The sequence below is a fragment of the Rhamphochromis longiceps genome, linkage group LG1 (genome assembly GCF_057381845.1).
Source record: "Rhamphochromis longiceps isolate RC_006_pf linkage group LG1, R_longiceps_female_GT1.1, whole genome shotgun sequence".
NCBI lineage: Eukaryota > Metazoa > Chordata > Actinopteri > Cichliformes > Cichlidae > Rhamphochromis > Rhamphochromis longiceps.
In genome coordinates this window covers 22,581,964-22,600,510 of record NC_140557.1, presented here as the reverse complement: position 1 = coordinate 22,600,510, position 18,547 = coordinate 22,581,964, and the positions used below count along the sequence as shown (strand labels likewise).

Below are 18,547 nucleotides of genomic sequence, written 5' to 3'. Positions count from 1 at the left end.
AAGCTATACCCAAATGAACAAACCAAACCGTATCGGATTTCCTTATCTTGATTATTGAACATGCACCAAATAAAGAGGCAGCTTCATTAATGTAAATGCAGAAGGCTTACAACAATGGGTGAACTGGTTACACTAAAAAAACGGGAAAAGTTCTTTGAACAGTTAATTCCAAATGTTGCAAAACTGCTCAAATGCAGTCCAATGCCCAGGTCAGCTCGACCCAGCAGAGCAGCTTTTCAGTTATTGAAGACAAAACTGACCCAGAAGCAAGCAGCAACTGAAAGTAGCAGCAGTTAAGGCCTGGAAGAGCATCTCAAGGGATGAATGGGTTCTTTCATCTAATTACTGAAAACAATCCTTATATTTAAATAATGTTAGCTTGTAGCTTGAAAATGAGTAACTGTGTGTAAACATGGCTGCAATTCCTGAACAGTTAATTCTAAATTTTTGTTACAAATCTTGAATGAAAAGTGAAAGTTCACACTTTCAGTATTATATTCAATATCTGAGGGTGGTACTTTCTTCTTTCCACCAGAAAACAAATAATTGTATTTCTCAAAATGTCCATCTGTTCCTTTAATGACGTGGTTTTTGGTCTGACTTTTTTCACTGTTTTGTTTTGGGGGGTTTTGTGAGTGTAAAGTTACGTGTTTTTACCCCCACTCCCCTTTCTCCTTCACTCTTTCTGTGTTTTCTGCTTGTTGTCACTACTCGTACTATCACTCATAGTACTTTGAGTGCTTTAAGCCTCCCCGATAGCCCTCCTGAGTCTAGTCTACTAAGCCTTATTCCAAAAATAGTGACACTGTATCCTTGGTGTACAGTGCAACGTCTGTTTCATATCAACCTCCATTCCATCATTTAGATGCACCTCACACAGTCACTGAGGCATTAAGTGAACCTGTTCTTTCTTATTTTCTCTAATTATAACTCACTTGACTCTTTCAAAACCACCGGGCGCTCAGTTATTTGGTGTCTGTGCAGTGATGCTGAAATTATTTTTAAATTCAGCGAACAGCAGTGATTATAGCTTTTGTTGTGATTGCATTTCATTCTGTTATTGACAAGATTAATTCTGTGTGGCATTTGATAAGATAGTAATGGTGAGCTTTCTGAATAGGGTGATAGTGGATCACTGAGCTATTTCATAGTCCTTACTGTGGCGATTCCTTTGTACAAAGCAAGTTTGTTTAGCAGCTTTCAAAGGTGTCTTTCTGAGGTAAATCGAAAATTACTGTTTGGAAACAGTTCAGACAAATTATATCTAAAAGCAAGGAAAAAAGGGATCAAGTCACGAAAAAGAACATGTTATTCAAGTAATGATATTCAAGTTGTGATTAATTATATCACATTCATCATTGCAAAAACAATCATTCACTTAACTGTCAGCCTACACTTAATGCTTGAATGTCGTTGTGGACGCCCTCCTGTTGTTCACCTGTGTGTCGTGTGATTTGTCCTCAATCAAAAGGTCCCGTACTGATCTCAGCGTTCTGTCTGTACTCGTCTCTGTGACGTCCGAGTCCAGGTCAGCTGGGGTTGGGTTTGTGGCATGCTGAGAAGAAAAGAGGACACTTTATATTGAAATGCTTTTTTTTTATTTCAATGGGAATATTTGCAAATTAAGTGAAATATTTTATGCAAATGCATAAAAGTGCTGCAGGCGAGTTCTTGTGAACAGACTATAGCATTCTGTTTTCATACCCTGCAGTCTTAAAATGTGAAAATGACGCATTTGCATCATTTCTCGGCTGTTATGCCTGCCTCCGAGAGCCAGCGGCTTGGTCACTGCTGTGTACATGTATGAGTGAAATGGGCAGAATGTCGGGTTCTTGTGGTCCTTTTCTTACCTTAAACTAGGATATATAGTGGACTGAGCAGCTACAATAACAAAAGTTTTCTGAATATCACTCCACACTTAGTGAGAATCTGTGTAAATTCGACATTAAGAAGTTGCTTTAATAACATATTTTACAATGAACAGAGTAAGCTTTTGTGCAGCTTTGAACTGAATTATTGTAAATATGTTTTGCCCCCTTTTAGTCCCCAAAGAGTGAGATGACTGTCCTCTCCAATTTAGTCAAAGCATTGGTGACGAGCAGCTGCTCTTCCAAGTTTTTGTTATTCACTGGACACTTGTGGCTAGACTGAGTGCCTGTGAAGTGTCTTAGTCATCGATTTGACTAACTCATAACACTTTTGCTCTCCGGCTCTGTGCGTCTGTCTCTCGTCTATCTCTCTCTTTTTTGTTTTGTTTGTACCTTCTCGTGGGTCTGTCTGTCCGTGTTTTCCTTGTCTACGACCCACCCCACCGTTCCACCCAGTGGGGCTGTGGATAAGGGTGGGCAGGGTGGTGCTGGACCCTCACCGGGGGCCAGTGACAGCGGGGTTGGTGCTTGCTCTGGGACTGGGGCAGGGCCCAGTCGCAGCGACAGCGTGCGGAGCATGGTGACGGGGGGCAGCAAGGCCGGGCGCTGGCAGACGGTCCAGAGCCACATGCATGCCGGAGGCCTGCGGTTTAGCAAGTGAGTGGCGCATGGTGACATGGGGCACGCATGAGGGGCTACAGTGGGCACAACAGCAGCATGGTGTGGCAATCAAGGAAGTGAGTCTGTAAAAATATCATGGATGGAGTAGTTGCATGTACTCTTTTTTTTGTTCTTTTTACACATTTGAAACCCTGTGCAGGTGAAGACAATGTAAAGCAGGCTTTAAAGAGAAGATGCTTTGCAGAATGCACCTGCTATGCATGAGTAACCGTTTAAACCTCTTGGCTACAGAGAGGTTCCTCACTCATAAACAAATGCCATTTTTATGTCAGCTGCCAACCAAGTGATGTTGCAGACAAAGCAAATTCACGCAGCCGTACTGTTCCTCTGCAGGCTCCAATTTGCTGAAGGCTGTAACAGTTTCAAGAATTTCAGACAAAACAGATGCTCTCTGAAGATCTTCAGAAACGACATGTTCATTCATCTGAAGTAACAGCTTTTTAAACTCTGAGTGGGTTGCTGGATAAACAGCAGGAGAGCAGTTTTATCCGGGCTAGTGATACGAATGAACCTTCTGTTAGTAACTGCTGGATGAATATGATAAGATGATACTGTAAACAACATCATTCAATAACGGTGCTGCGTAGTGGGAGGAGGTAGTAAAAGTTACCCAAAGTTTGAGCAGTTTATTGCTTGCATTGACATGAAACTCCCTTTAATTAATCAGGGCAAAAGTCTGAAAACTGGATTCTTTTTTTGCTAAAGAGTCAGTGTGAGTAAACTGTAAATACATACAGTAAATACAAACACAAGGATGTTATCTCTCAGAAACCAAAGGGAAATACGTATACGTAAAGACTAGGGCCAAGTTACAGGATGGCCCCAGTCTTCATTTTGCGTTAACCAAAACAGTCCCAAGTTTCTAAAACTTTGAAGTAGAAATACAAAATAGACTCAGGATAGCTATTTGTTAGCTATAACCTTTCTGTGTGACCTTTACACATTCTTCCACTCATCCCAGGCCCCACTGTGACCCTTCTTTGGATAAGTGGTTAAGAAAATGAATGGATGGAATTAACAGCTGCCCTCATTGTGTGGCATTAAAAAACGCACACAAGCTTAATGTAACAGCTTCGTTGCAGAGATAAAGATTTATGATTTGGTGTCATTTCTAGTGATGTGCAAAACCACTGATTTCCTTTCCGATCCGACACCAAGTAAAATTCAGGGTGGTATCGACGATACTGATCCGATACCGATACTTTGTACAAAAACGTATTTCAGTTATTGTATCTCAAATTATAGCGTCATAATGATTACAGGACATCGGATTACTTGTTCTTATCGTTTAATAATGCACAGTTAACATATAGAAATAAGAAAACTGAAGTTGTGCGCTATTTGAACACGTTGCCTGCCTGCAGCACTAAAGGACTCTGTGAGAGACGTCTGTCTCGCCCTAGCAGCACCTGTCCCTGTCCTCCTCTTCAGTTCGCCTCAACATAAGCTCATCATATTCTGTGATATGATTTACTCTGAAGTGCTTGATGAGGTTAGTAGTGTTGCCACAACACCTCACTTTCTCGCCACATGTATTGCAAACTACGTCTCAACCGTTTTTGTGGAAGTAAAATATGTCTGCACATGACTCCATTTACGCTCAGCCATTGTTGTGAGTGTGCACTTTGCACATGACTATGACAGGCGAAAGACTAAGTAGTTCCTTCCAATGTAGACAATCCAAATGATACAGATTCTTTCCACTCTGTTCCTGTTAATGATAACCTACAAATTTACCCTAAATTACTAAAATATCGATATTTTAATATGAGTATCGATTCTGGAACATAAATGACTGGTATCGGAGGAATCGATATTTCAGTATCGATCCGCACATCACTAGTCATTACTATACAGTGCTATGACAAAGTTTTTGCCCCTTTCCTGATTTCTTCCTTTTATTTTTTTATTATGGCATATTTGACACACTTACAAATTTCAGATAGTCAAAGAAATTTTAATTTTAGACAAAGATAACCAGAGTAAAAACAAAATTCATGTTAAGGGAAAAATGCTATCCAAGCCAGCCTGACCCTCTATGAAAAAATAATTGCCACCTAAACCTAATAACTGGTTGTGCCCCTCTCAGTAATCAATAGAGCATTTGCAATAACTGACAATGAGTCTATTATATCCCTGTGGAGGACTTTTGGCCAACCCTTCTTTGCAGAATTGTTTGTAATCCAGCCACACTGGAGGGTTTTCCAACGGTCATACCAAAGCATCATAATCAGATTTAAGTCCAGATTTTGAGTAGGACACTGACAACTTGACTTATACTGCCACATAAGCCAAGTGTCCTTGAGCTTCAGAGCATGAACTAACAGCTGACAATTGTGCTTCAGGGTTTTCTGGCAGAGAGCAGAATTCACATTTCCATCAAGAATGTCGTCCAAGTCCCGAAGCAGCAAAGCAGCCCCAGACAAGCACACTATCACCACCATGTTTGATTGTTGATATGATGTTCTTTAGATGCTCTGTTAGTTTTACATCAGCCGTAACGGGATTCAAACCATCCAAAACGTTCAGCTTTTGTTGTGTCAGTTCACAGAATATTTTCCTTAAATTTTTTGGCCAATGTGAGACAAGCTTTTTGCTCAGCAGTGGTTATCACCTTTGAACTCTTGCTTGGGTGCCATTTCTGCTCTGTCTCTTTGTGAATCATGAATTATGACCTTAAGTGAGGCCTGCAGTACTGCACTTTGGTGTTCTGGGTTTTTTGCGATGAGTCCTGGATGAGTCGTTGATGCACTCTTGGAGTAATTTTGGTAAGCCAGCCACTCCTGGGAAAGTTCACCACTGTTGCAAGCCTTGCACCTCCATTTGTGGATAATGGCTCTCACTGTGGTCCACTGGATTCCTAAAGCCTTAGAAAAGGCTTTGTAACCCTTTTCAGACTGATAGATGTCAATGACTTTGACATCTTGAGTTTTTTTTGGTCGTGTCAGACAGGTTTAAGTGATATCTTGGGGGCGGTTACTTTTTCACACAGGGCTAGGTAGGTTTGGACCCCTTTTTTTACCTTAGTAAACGAAATCACTATTTTAAAACTGCAAATTTGATGACGTGAAATATGTAAGTGTGAGAAAACATTTAAAAAAGAAATGCATGTTATCCAACAATGTAAATCATCACAAATAGTGCTTTCTAAACTACAATTAAGTGAATTTTTGCAATTATAATTTGTCAAACAAACTGGTTGCTGAAAGCTGAATTTTTTTTCAACACCTGTAGCACATACAAGATATAATGACAATAACATGTGTGAATCAAACGGTCTCCTGGAAACAGTTTGATCATTGAATTAAGAGCAGTACTCTGTAATATACAATAGATTAATAAGTGGAGCTCTACAATAGCGTTCAGCACAGTAGATGAAAGCCATCTCTCCACTCAGTCACAATTCCTTCATTACTAGCTAACTCTTCATAATACTGCCTGCCCCTGTTATTCTGATAGAATAGATTAATTAGAAACTAGGAAGCAAAACTGTGATTTCAGAATTGATATTTGCCTCTTGATTGGACTGAAGATAATAGAAACTGCCTCCATGCATAAAATGATGAATGAAAATTAGGGAACTGGAGAGCTCAGTGCACAGCAAGAAAACACAGGCAAATAAACAATTTGCAAGCAAACCAAGAAAACATCTTCACCAATTAGACAACACATGCCCTAAATGTAGGACAATGGTTCTGTTTCCTCACCTCGCAGCATTTATTGAAATTGTGCTTTCTTGTGTCTGTGCATTATGTTTGAGTGACCTTTATTTAAATAGTATACTGATATAAACATGAATTTAAATGGTAAATGGCCTGTATTTGTATAGCGCTTTACTTAGTCCCTAAGGACCCCAAAGCGCTTTACACTACATTCAGTCATCCACCCATTCACACACACATTGACACACTGGTGATGGCAAGCTACATAGTAGCCACAGCCACCCTGGGGCGCACTGACAGAGGCGAGGCTGCCGGACACTGGCGCCACCGGGCCCTCTGACCACCACCAGTAGGCAACGGGCGAAGTGTCTTGCCCAAGGACGAACTCCCAACTCTTGAGCCATGATCGCCCCACAATTAAGTTATCCCACCACATTATTCTTTACTCCTATCACTCCTCTGTTTTGTTTTCCTGCTCTTTTTAAATCCACCTGTATTTCCATTTCTCCTTTGGAATTGGTTTCTATTTTTGAGCATTTACGTCTCTCTGCCATACGATCTTTCACCCTTCACTGTTGATATTTTCTCGCTCTCCTTGTTTTTCACCCTCCTCAATTTCCCTTAATTACGAAATCATTCAAGGTTTATAGTCATCTTAATTGACTTTCAAGCAAGAAATGTGAAAATAACCCTCTAAGTCAGTAATTGGATACAGCAGATAAAAAGGGAGCGTGCTCAGGGTGTATGAATGACTGTGGCTGGTGCCACCGTGCCAATAAAGAAGGCAGCAATGATGTACAGTACCTGAAAGCACAATTTTAAGGGAAACCGCTTGAAAAGGGCTTAGAATATTTCAAATGATAAAATTAGTCAAACTCAAGACAGTGAAAAGACTTGAAGCAGGTAATACGGCATGTGCTCAGACATCTGGCTTAATGTCACCATTAAACCATCAAGATATACTAATTTTTCATGATGTCAGCTATGATAACGTGACTATTGAACCCCCCAAAATAAGGGGTATTACACACTCACCAGACACTTCATTAGGTACTCCTGTTTAACTGCTCATTAAAGCAAATATCTAATCAATTGGTCAAATGGCAGCAAAGCAGAGTATGCTAAAGTTCAGACTGAGCATTTAGAAGAAAGGTAATTTAGGCAACTTTGAACACACATAACCTTTTTAGACTTTTACAGAGAATTGTCAGAAAAAGAGCAAGTATCTAGTGAACATCAGTTCCCTAGATGAAAAGGTTTCGTTGATGCCAGAGGTCAGAGGGGAATGGCCAGACTGCTTTGAGCTGATAGAAAGCCAACAATAACTCAAATAACCGCTAGTTATAATCAAAGTATGAAGCAGAGCATCTCTGACCTCACAACACAACAAGCCGTGAAGCAGGTGGGCTACAGCGGTAAAGGACCAAGAACAAGTTAAGAACAAGAAGCTGAAACTATAATTCTCATGGGATGACCAAATATGGACAACAGAAGATTGGAAAAATGTGGCCTGGCCTGAGGAGTTGGAATTTCTGCTATGACTTTTAGACAGTGTGGTCGGAATTAGACATAAACAATATGAAAAATCCCATCTTGTATCAGTTGCTCAGGCTGATTCTTGTGTAATGGTGTGGGGGATACACATTTTCTGCCCTTCAGTACCATCAGTGGCCTCAGTTAGCCTAGCCTACCAAGTAATGGTACTCAAATGGCCTCTACAGTCACTAGATCTCAATCCAATAGAGCCCGTTTGAGTTGTAGTGAAATGGGAGATTCACACAAGTGAATGTTGACATGCTGTCATGCCAGCATGGACCAGAATCTCAGAGGCCACCAAGAATTTATGCATTTATGAGGGCAAAAGAGGCTTCAACTCATTACTAGAAAAGTGTAACTAATGAAGTGTCTGGTGAATATAGGGGTGTTAAAGGTGTTAAGTCACCTTCTTATTTTGGCTATACCAAAGTTAGCTGCAAATTTTAGTTCATTTGCTCAAATCATCATGCAGCAATAACGTAGGTCATCATTTTCCTCTTTTAACATCCCATTTTACACCTGCCCACCTGTCCTGTCACATGCCAATTCCTTTATCTGAGGAACAATGCATCCTGTAGAGTAAAACACAGCCAGACAATCAAATTCATCAAAGCTAAGAATCCTTATAAAATACATTACCTATAGTAAAAAATGCTAAAAGGTTTTAAATTAATTGAAGCTAAAATTATCAGAGCACATATAAAGGGATGATCTACTGTAACAGTGTACTGTTATTAAAAATATATATTCTACATAGTCTTGGTGTACAAAGACTGTGTAGCTCAGTACAAAGACTCATAAAAGTTTAAATGTTTAGGTTCAAATGATTAATTTAGAAGTTGTGCGATTATATTTTAGTTATTTCATGTTTATGCTTGGATAAGTGGTTGTGTGAACTGTTTGTGTTAAGATTTAAGTTGTTCATATTTCTTACATGAACATCTAGCTTGAAACTCTTTTTCCTGATCAGAGCTCTAAATATTTTTTTCTTCTAATGATGATCATATCTTCAAAACAGTTTTGCCCTAATGACGTCGATTTATGTCATAGTTTTTGACTTTTTACTGAAAAATCGGACTTCCTGATTGCTGTTGCTCACCTGTTGCACTGATTATTCAAGCTGGGATAATCCAAGCCATGAAAGTGCTCCTGCTAACAGTCGCCCATAGCTGTTTGTGTAGGAAAATAAATAAAAAAGTCAAACTTCTGGAACCCCAAATGCCCTCCTCCCACTTCAAAACCGTATAATTCTGCTCAACAGAAATCCGCCAAATGACTTTTATACATTAATTCACATTCATTCAGTTCGAATATTAGGCACAAGTAAACAAACACACTCATCAAAGTCTCTCCCCAGGAAAGATCTAATGGTGTGCTCCGTGTGCGTTTGTATGAGAGAAAACATGCATGCACCAGAGCATGTATATGAGCCCTGTCTTGTATTTACTTGATCCAGCATTGCACTGCTCCTCAGGGTGCTTGTCTCCTGGCTCTCCAACAGAGTCAGAGCCGAGGTAATACCAAAGAGCGCTGCTGTACACAACTCAAGTCCAGGCAGTAAATCCTCCCTCACTGCATTAGCTTCAGACAGAGCTGTTTAGCACAAGCTTACAGTCATCAGGCAGGGCAGTGATTGAGGGGAGGATAAGGGGTGAAGCACTATTACATGCTTGTAAGAGTAGCAGACCTGTAATTAGAGGGCAGACTTAAGGAACGGTGATTGGAGGTGGTGTGGCTATAGAGTGATGTGAGGGCTGAGGGTAAAGAAAAGATGAATAGGCAGAGGAGAACCACAAAGGTAAAAGGAAGAGCTGCGAGTGAAAACATAGCAGGAGCCGACAGGACCTTTGAGAAAGATTGGTGGAAGCAAAAGGGAAGAAGGTAGAAGTAGGTCAAGGCTAATTAGGGAGATAGATAACGGAGAGAAAGAAATTCAGCACTGCAGATGGAGAGCCGAGTCTCAAGTAAAGAGATAGTGCTACTATACCTTAAGCTCCAATTTAATTCCACTTAACGCTGAGGTAGGAACCATGTTTGTAGAATCATAAAAGGGGAAAAAGAACCTAATAACCTTTCAGTATATTGTAATTACAGTGGTCTTAGGTGGGGGGGGGACTAGACTCTTGCACTTCTTGTGCTCTAATCAGACGTTGGAGAATCGAGCCTGTGATGGGAGACCGGACCAATCAGATCATTTCAGACCTGATCACAGGAGTAATGTAAAGTAGAATAAGAGTCCAAGTCCACACGAGAATTAAGATGTTGGAGGTATTAGTGGTTAACTGGAGAACTTTCAGCTGGGAGAGCTGGGTTCATGTTCCTATGTGAAGTTTAAAGTCAGAGTTGATTGTGTGAGCAAATGCTCATATGCTTGATTGCTGGGAGGGAGTTGGCACAAGAAGGAAGAGCTGCAGGAGGAGATCTGTCTATGTTGAAGATTCACCCTTTCTAGATTTCGGCTGCAGTTTTAAGACCTGATCCCACTGAATGCATCACGCACAACAACAAAAAATCTCCCAAACTATGACCGCTGAACACATCAGAATGCAACTCATCAGTTTGTTTGCTCATAGACAGACAGACTGCCTTCGTGTGTTTTCTTTTAATGGGCTTATTAGACAGCACTAGCTGCTCGTTAGTGGAACAGCTGGCATGATGGGCATTTAGATTCAATGTAGAGTCACCCATGTCACTCCGTGTGAAATAATTTTGTTTGGCTTTCGTCATTTTATCAACCTGAAGGACAGCTGCAAAGAGGACTACACCCTGATTTTGGCATTCTGATGCTGCAAAATGTGCATTTCCAGTGGGACCAGTGTCACTGGCTGCAGGTTTTTAATTTGTCTGTGATTCTACAAAAAGCAGAGGTTTGTTTAGTCGCCAGTTTGGATATGAATGATATGTTGTATGCCAGACTAAACACGTATGGTCAGCTAGGCAAGATAAGGCAAAAATTCAGCACAGCTGTTTTCTTGCAGATGTTTAACAAGTATCTCAAGCTTGTTGGCAACTCCTTCTTTACTGATTTTTGCTCTCTCTCAAGTCTCTCTCCCTTGGATATTCACTGCAGACTCCTAGAGTTCAGTCAGTGCTGTGCTTATGTATGTTTTGGCCATTTTTATCCTCTCTTCCTTTTGATATCAACATAATAACATGTTACAAATTTGTTTTATACTTTCATCTTTCACCCTTTCATCTCAAAACGGCCTGCTCTTTCTTCTATATTCCCATTACGTATCTCTAACTCCATTTATTTCCTTTTTTTTGTATCCATCTCTGTCCTCGGTGTTCCCATGTATCCGTTCAGCTTTGGGGACGCTTCCCTTTCATCAGCTTCCACCCTGGAGCACATCCCGTCCTCAGCTGTGGCGCGCCCTCGGCCCCTGGTCCGGCAGCAGAGCCTCCAACAGCCCCTCACTCACCAGCCTCCTCCGGGTCCCAACGACCCCCCAGTCACCTCGCAGAGTCTGGGCCAGTTGCACACAGGCCCAGGCGGGGGGGGCCACCGTGGGGGCCCGCGGGGGGTCCGGGGGAGTCCGGCTGGAGCCTCCCGGTACAGAGGAACAGGGACAGGCCGATCAAGGTCAAATCCAGGCAGCTGGGACCACATGGTGGAGCAAATCCGAACCCGAGGTCTGGATGTTAAGTCGTTCCTGTAAGTACTTTACTTTCCTATAAGTAAAGTTGAGGATCATATGTGCAGCACTTCAAATACAAATTTATTAAATTTAGTGCACCATTTCATTGTAGTCTCTTAAATCCTGCCTTCAGTTTTCAAATTATCGTTTGTGTGCTGGAGTGTGATCTGTGGCATTGTCAGTCTTCAAATCCTGTAAGTAATAGTATAAATAGTCGAATGTGAAATTACTTTGTAAAATAAAAGTTCTGCTTTCAAAAGTGTACCGAAATATAAATGTTTAATATTACTCATAACAAGAGAAGTATAGCAGGAATAATAAAATGGACCCGTGAGTGTCGCACTAATACATAATTATCACTATATCATTAATGTTTAAATAGCTTTTTGCTGCTGCAGGTGGTTGACGGGGCTAATTTGAACTGTTTTAAATGCACCACATTTGTGGTTAAGTTGATAATAAAGCATCTCTGTACGTAAAAGTAGCGGATCAAACTTCCTTCTGAAATGTAGGCAATTAGAAGGAACACACTCAAATTTTAAATACTCAAACAAGTAACTCAAACGTTGCATCCTACTGCTGGAACGTGGTGCTGTTAAATCTTGTTGAGTGCTGCTGAGAGGTTTTTTGTTCGCCCCCCTTTTTTTCACTCATGCCTGACAAAATAAAGCTCTCAGTATAAAGCACCAGAAACCGAAAGAGATTCTTCATGAGTGTGGGATTTCTTGAAGGGCTGCCGAATAAGCTGTGGTCTAATAAAGTGACAAAATGGCAAAGCGTGTGCTTTTTACACAGGATGGAACCAAAATCAACTGCAATCCTCTACGGTCTCTGCAGAACTTCAATTTATTAATTTTGATGAGGTTGTCCCCAAGAGACTCATTTAAATGATTATTTTCAGGGTGTAGTGATATTAATATGCATGTAGTAGAAAAGGTGTGTGTCGGGCATCAAGGGTTTTAACATATTAGTTTTTCATTGCTGTTAATTGCCAATCATGTAAATGTCTCAAATAATAGGTGATATTATCTTCTCTTAAGGTATTTTATAATCACTTTCTAATGTTCTTCAGCTCCCATTTACATTTATTTGTGTTTATTTACTTGTGTATAGTTTTAAATTTTACAAAAACAGCGCTGGCACATGCAAAAGTTCAGATTTAACATCTGTTTATTATCATATATTTAATATATTTTTATAGTAATTCCAGCAGGTCATAAGAAAAACAAACTTGATTTAAACTTGTCTGGTCTGGAACTGTGCATCACCACAGCATGCATATATTAACTACACAGCAGTACCATAAAATACAAACTTCTGTTTTTTTCCCTATTACGTGCATCTTTTATGTCTTGATTTAGGTGGTATAAAACAGCCAGATACCGCAGGATAGCGTTAGGCCTAACAATAAAATAAACAATCTTTAAATATTCAGATTTCAAAACTTGTTTTCTTCTAAAGTTTTTTTCAAGACAGACTGATAGAAAAAATCCAATCATAAGCAGAAATCTTATAACAAGCCCAACCTGGGTTACAAAAAAATAAAGCAAAGTTAGCCAAAGTCACGAGTGATTTTTCAACACCAATTTTCCAACTCATTCTTCACTGAGTAGAGAAGCTTCTGGTGTGCGATGGTCAGTGATTGTTTTTTGATACCGAGCATGGAGAGCCTTCCTCCACCCCTTAGCTTGAGTGATAGATTACAGATGATGTGCTCTGCAAAGCAGCCTCATGTAAAAGCTCTCCTTCCCGCCTGACCGCAAACATAGATGCTCACACACACATCCATCCATGCACATAGCTCTTTGCTCTGTACCTTTTACATGTCCGCCCATTAGCAGTGTCTCCGGGGCTATTGACCTCCCTGCCTATGTGAATCATCATTCAAATAAGGCTGTGCACATCATGCACACGAAGGTGGTTGTCCCTGTCCTCGTGAATCTCGTTGGACCAAACACGCCAGCGGTTGACCCTGGAGGTGGTGGGAGAGGGAGACGTGGAGGTGGGTGGGGGCAGTGTGGGTATCATGCATTTGTGATCAGTGGTGTATAAACAAGCAAAAGCAGCAGTTTCACCCTCCAGCTGTGACCATACCTGTCACGCAGTGTGGCATCTGAGCTGCTCCCCTTTCATTTTCCAATCAATAGACCTGATGTAGGTGGCAATGATTTCAGCGTGGAGCACGTGTGTCTTTTTTTTGGTCATCTATATAAATCCATTCACTTTATCGATGAGCGTCATGTAGATGCTGTTTACACATCCCCAGTGGGCTGCAGCCTCTCAAGTACTAATGTGTTCCTCTTGTTGTCAATACTACTTCAACAAAGAGCACCTTGTTTGGTCGGGAGCACTCCAGAGAGTGGGGACAAAAAATATGAAATGTGCAGAGATGAGAGGAGGAAGATCAGAGAAAAGCTAAGAAGAAACTGGAAACATCAGGAAGGAGATAGGATTCTTTCTTCTTTTTTTTTTTTAAATCTTTTGATCCTATTTAAATCTATTTATGTTTCTAAGCTACATGCACGTCGACACGTGAAGTCAGCGCTGCCAACGTGACTGGCTCGCTGCTGCAGGAGTTAAATTTTTCCAGTTCAATTTTTGAGAGAAAATAAACATTTGGGTCTCTGCAATTTCATTAGCACCCACCACTATCTGTTATTCACAACAAAGGCATTCAGATAAACGTAAGACAGCACCTAATCCACCAAATAAAAAGTAAATAAATAAATAAATGTGAGGCTGAATCTTTTATAGCTAAGCCTAAAACTAAGCCAGCTGATGTTAAGGGCTGCAAGACATCAGAAAAAAAAAACATGTTTTGAAGTTGGATTTGGCTTTTAAGGGAAGAGGTAGTGGTGAAGAATACTATATGTTAAGGTTGTCCTTGGATCATGCATGCTATGGTAAAGGGTTGTAAAAAATGAAAAATAAATGTGGTGAATGGAGAAAAAAAGCTAGAAGAGTGTACAATATGTACATACATGTGACTTACTGTCTGTGACTGTGAATCACAAGGTTAGTTGTGGGCAAATGCTCATTTGTTAAGGGCACTGTTTGCATGGCTTTGAATTCATGGCGCAGTGTTGTTCAGTAAAATGCATTTTGGATGATTTCAGGCTTGTTTAGAGAGACAATAACAGCTGCAAATGAACATTGTGTTTCTTTGTTGCAGGTATGCTTGCACCTCTGTTTTTGTGGATTTTCTTTTTTCTTTTTGCTTTGCATGTCATTTGCATGTCATTTCAGGTGATTCTGTTTTTCTCTGAGACAATCCAAACCTTTCTTTTAGGGTTTTCTGTACAAATATTAGCATATTTATTACTCACAGAGGCAACATACAGTGGTGTTAAAAAAATGTGATCGCCCCCACTTATTTATCAAAAGTTATTCGTTGTTGAACATCACTTTTGTTATTCTCTAACAAACAAAAACAATAGTAAATGATAGCCACATATACAATGTCAGTGCAGTGTTGTGTCAGTGTTAATGAACTGAAGAAATTCAGCTTTGAAGCAATAAATTGGCTGAAAAAAATCTCTACTCATCCAAATGCTACAGCATACAGTACATTAGGCAATCAGAGGGATTACACATTATCTGAAATGTTACAAAACTTTAATGTAATTCAAAGACCGGGTGACTTTTCTTTGCAAACTCACGGCCTCGATGAGTTAATGGTAAAGAACAAAACTTCCCTAATAACTTAAGGTTTAAATCATTTGTGTAACAAACAGCACTGATAATAAAACCAAAGAATGAATAAATACTAACCTGGGATCAATGAAAGGTTCCGAATTAATGGTGCTTCCTTGTTACCTTTAACAAGCACACATAATCTACACTGCCAGACCAATAATAAATCACCACCTTCAGCTGAGAGCCTTATATTGGCTAAATTGCTGTGTAACCTTAAGAAAAACACTTATCAATGAAGCTAATTAGAAAAAAATGTATATGGGTCAGTGGGAAAAGGGTATCATCAGGGCAAGAAGAGCGGCAGATGGATGCACCCATGATGCTTAGTGACTATCATACAAGCCTGTTGGGGCGGTGTTATCGCCGGGGGTTGCTTCAGTTGGTCAGGCCCAGGATCAGCAATCTTAGGTGCCCAAAAATGAGATAAGCCCCAGACCAGGATGACCCGGTTCTCCCATTAATGGATTTTTTTCTTCCATGATGGAGCCGGCATATTCCAAGATGACAATGCCAGGATTCATCAGGCTCAAAGTGTAGAAGAGTGGTTCAGGGAACATGAGAGATCATTTTTACACATGGATCTGCCACCACAGAGCCCGAACCGTAACCTCACACAGCGATCCATCTCTTGTGTAAATTAATGCAACTCTCAACAGAAATAAATATAGTGATATTGTGTAACCTTATATTATGTAATGGTAAATGCATGCTGCCGTCAAAGCTAAAGGTTGTCCAACAAGGTATTATTTTCTTCTGGCTAGAAAATGTATATTAGTGTAAAAAATATATATGCACATCAAACTAGCTGGCAGTCACATTTGGAATAAGGGGTCAGGTTATGTACAAAGGTACATGTCATGCATTAAAAAATGAAGTGTTTTCCAAATTCACTATAAGAAAATTACATTTTTGATAACCAAAACTGTCAGGAATACAAGCATTCATGTCCTATTAAAGAGCCTTTGTATCACTTCGTAGCTCGCAGGTTTGGATGAGAGACATTTAAAAGTGCAGTTTGGATTGAACATATGTTTAAGATGAAATATAATAGTGTCCTCACAGCAATCTACCACCTCTCTCCCACTCTCTGTCTTTGTACATGAATTGTGTGCCGTGTGTATCTGTCGCTGCTTGTTTTTGTGTTTTTTGGATGTGTGTGCCCCTGTGCCTATTTGCCCACATGCCTCTATGGTCTTGTGATGTCCTGTCTGTCTGTCTGTCTGTGTGCGTGTGTGTCCAGTGAGGGGAAGATGGTTGTTCTGTCTCTAGCAATCGGGCTGGCTGAACAGGATGACTTTGCCAACCTCCCAGATCTACAGGAAGCGCCAGCGAGCAAAGAAAATGAAACCACACCAGAGAAAAGGTAATGAGAGAAAGAGAGAGGGGAATGTGAAGAATGTGAGTTGTTAAGCACAAAAACAAAACGAGCAGCCGAGGTAGCTGCTTGTCATACGGTGAAGAGGTGTGTAATGGATTGTAATTTTAAGCGGGGCAGGGCTATTTATCTCCACTGTGGTGATGAAGAAGTGCGCAGCGTACAGTAGAGTCACCTGAAAGATCAACACTTCATGGCAATTTTAGTCTTGCTTGAAATGCAAATTATTCATAATAACACTATCACTAAGTAGCATATTACAAACCAACAGTTATGTATTTACTGTTCTCATAAATTATAACTGTATTTAAAGATGTAGACCTTCTTTCAATTGTAAGGTTTCACATTATCAAGACTTGGTAAACATAATCTGGTCCTTAGCAACTGTTACAATGAGCTAAATATAACTACAATGCATTACATATTACACTGTGTGATTTTTTACTTATTTAACAAAAACTAAGCCAAAGTACAGATGCAGTGTGTGAAAGATTAACTACACCTTTATAGCTTTTATAGTGATTTAAAGGGTGAGTAACAGCCAGGTGCTGGTAATCAAGTGCAGTTTGATTAGATATCATCAGTAAGTGTGAGCATCACTATATGAAGGATTATATGGCCAATTTGAAGTCTGTCATTCTACAGTGAGAAAGATTATTCTCAAGCGGAAAACATTCAAAACATTCGCTAATCTTCCCAGGAGTGGACATCCCAGCAAATTCGCCCCAAAGTCAGATTGTGCAGTATTCTGAGAAACTGTCAAAAGAGTTACATCTCAGACTCTACAGCCATCAGTTAGCATCCTAATTGTTAAAGTTTATCATGGTACAGTTAGAGAAAGACAGAACAGTATGGCTTATTTGGAAAGGTTACCAGGAGATCAGCTGTTCTATTTAAAAGAACATGGCAACGCAGCTAATGTCTGCAAACGTAAATCCGAGCTAACGCACAAGACTTCTGAAGCAGATGATGTTCGCAGTCGTGTTTGGTGAAAGCCAAACACATCAGCACAAACACCCCATATCAGCTGTTAAGCACTGCGGTGTTTGTGCTGTGCTTTGTTTGGCTTTCACCACACTGGGCGATGATTTGTGCTTGTTTTGGACCCACAGGACCTCTGGCACTTTGCAGCCGTTGAGTCGACCATGCTAGAGTCAAATGTGAGGCCATCTGTCTGACAGCAAATCTGCAAAAGAATGATTGAAAAGAAAAGAAGTGCTTCAATGGCCCAGTTCAAAGCCAGTCCTCAGCCTCATTAAAATGTTGATCTGGGACTGTGAAACATCTGTGTATGAATAAATCTTCACAAACTTCCAAGGATTGAAGCAAAATGTAAAGAAGAGCGGGCAAAAATTCCTCCACAAAAATGTGAGAGGATGATAACGTCCTACAAAGGAGCGATTGCTTCGAGTTTTTGCTGCTGAAGGTGATTCTAGAAGTTGCTGAATCGTGGGGTGTGCTGGGGTGTGTTTCACACACTGTTTCTATAGTTTGGCTTAGTTTCTCTTAAACTTTCTGTTAAATAACGACATGGTCTAATATGTCGTGTTTTGTTGTTCATCTCAGGTTGTATTCATTATATTTTATGACCTGGTAGGGATCAGGTTTAAAATGTCCTGGTGTGTAGAGTCTTAGAACTTAAAGAAAATTGATCAGGGGTTGTACTTTCTCTTTACTTTGACAGACCTGTGAACTTTTTATATATGTAACCTTATTGTTATTTCAAAGCCTATACTGCCAGCACTGCGATTCTGTTTAATAGTATGTCCTTTGTCTTTTTTTCCAAATAAAATAAAAATGTTCAATCTAAAAACAAGCCAGCCTTTTAAACTCCACAATGTACAATCTACTTCTGATGTAGTTATTTTGCATTGTGTAAAACTTCAAAGCATTTGGGTATTAAGATTGTTAATCATCTTACAACAGTATCAGTGTCACTCCCAAATTCATTCTGCAGTCTGACAATAAGACCAACATGCTGCCTCAGTCGTAGAGAGCTGCAGCAGGAAACTTGCAGCAGATGGTCTAAACCCCACAGAGCTCTGATCTCAAAATCACAGAGTCAGTCCGGGATTACCTGAAGACAGAGGA

The 18,547-nt window shown here is 40.2% G+C and overlaps 1 protein-coding gene across 4 annotated transcripts in view; it reads left to right on the top strand.

The window, feature by feature from the left end:
* The window catches only part of syt7b (synaptotagmin VIIb), a 135,655-nt gene that overhangs the window by 78,307 nt on the left and 38,801 nt on the right, over positions 1–18,547 (top strand). For 2 of the 4 annotated variants that reach the window (XM_085402666.1, XM_085402668.1), the window contains 2 exons: positions 11,055–11,402; positions 16,322–16,444. In XM_085402666.1, the coding sequence (XP_085258792.1) occupies positions 11,055–11,402; positions 16,322–16,444 (471 nt within the window). Of the gene's footprint in view, positions 1–2,324; positions 2,526–11,054; positions 11,403–16,321; positions 16,445–18,547 lie in introns of all 4 variants that reach the window. The other 2 variants (XM_085402669.1, XM_085402667.1) reach the window with 2 other exon arrangements.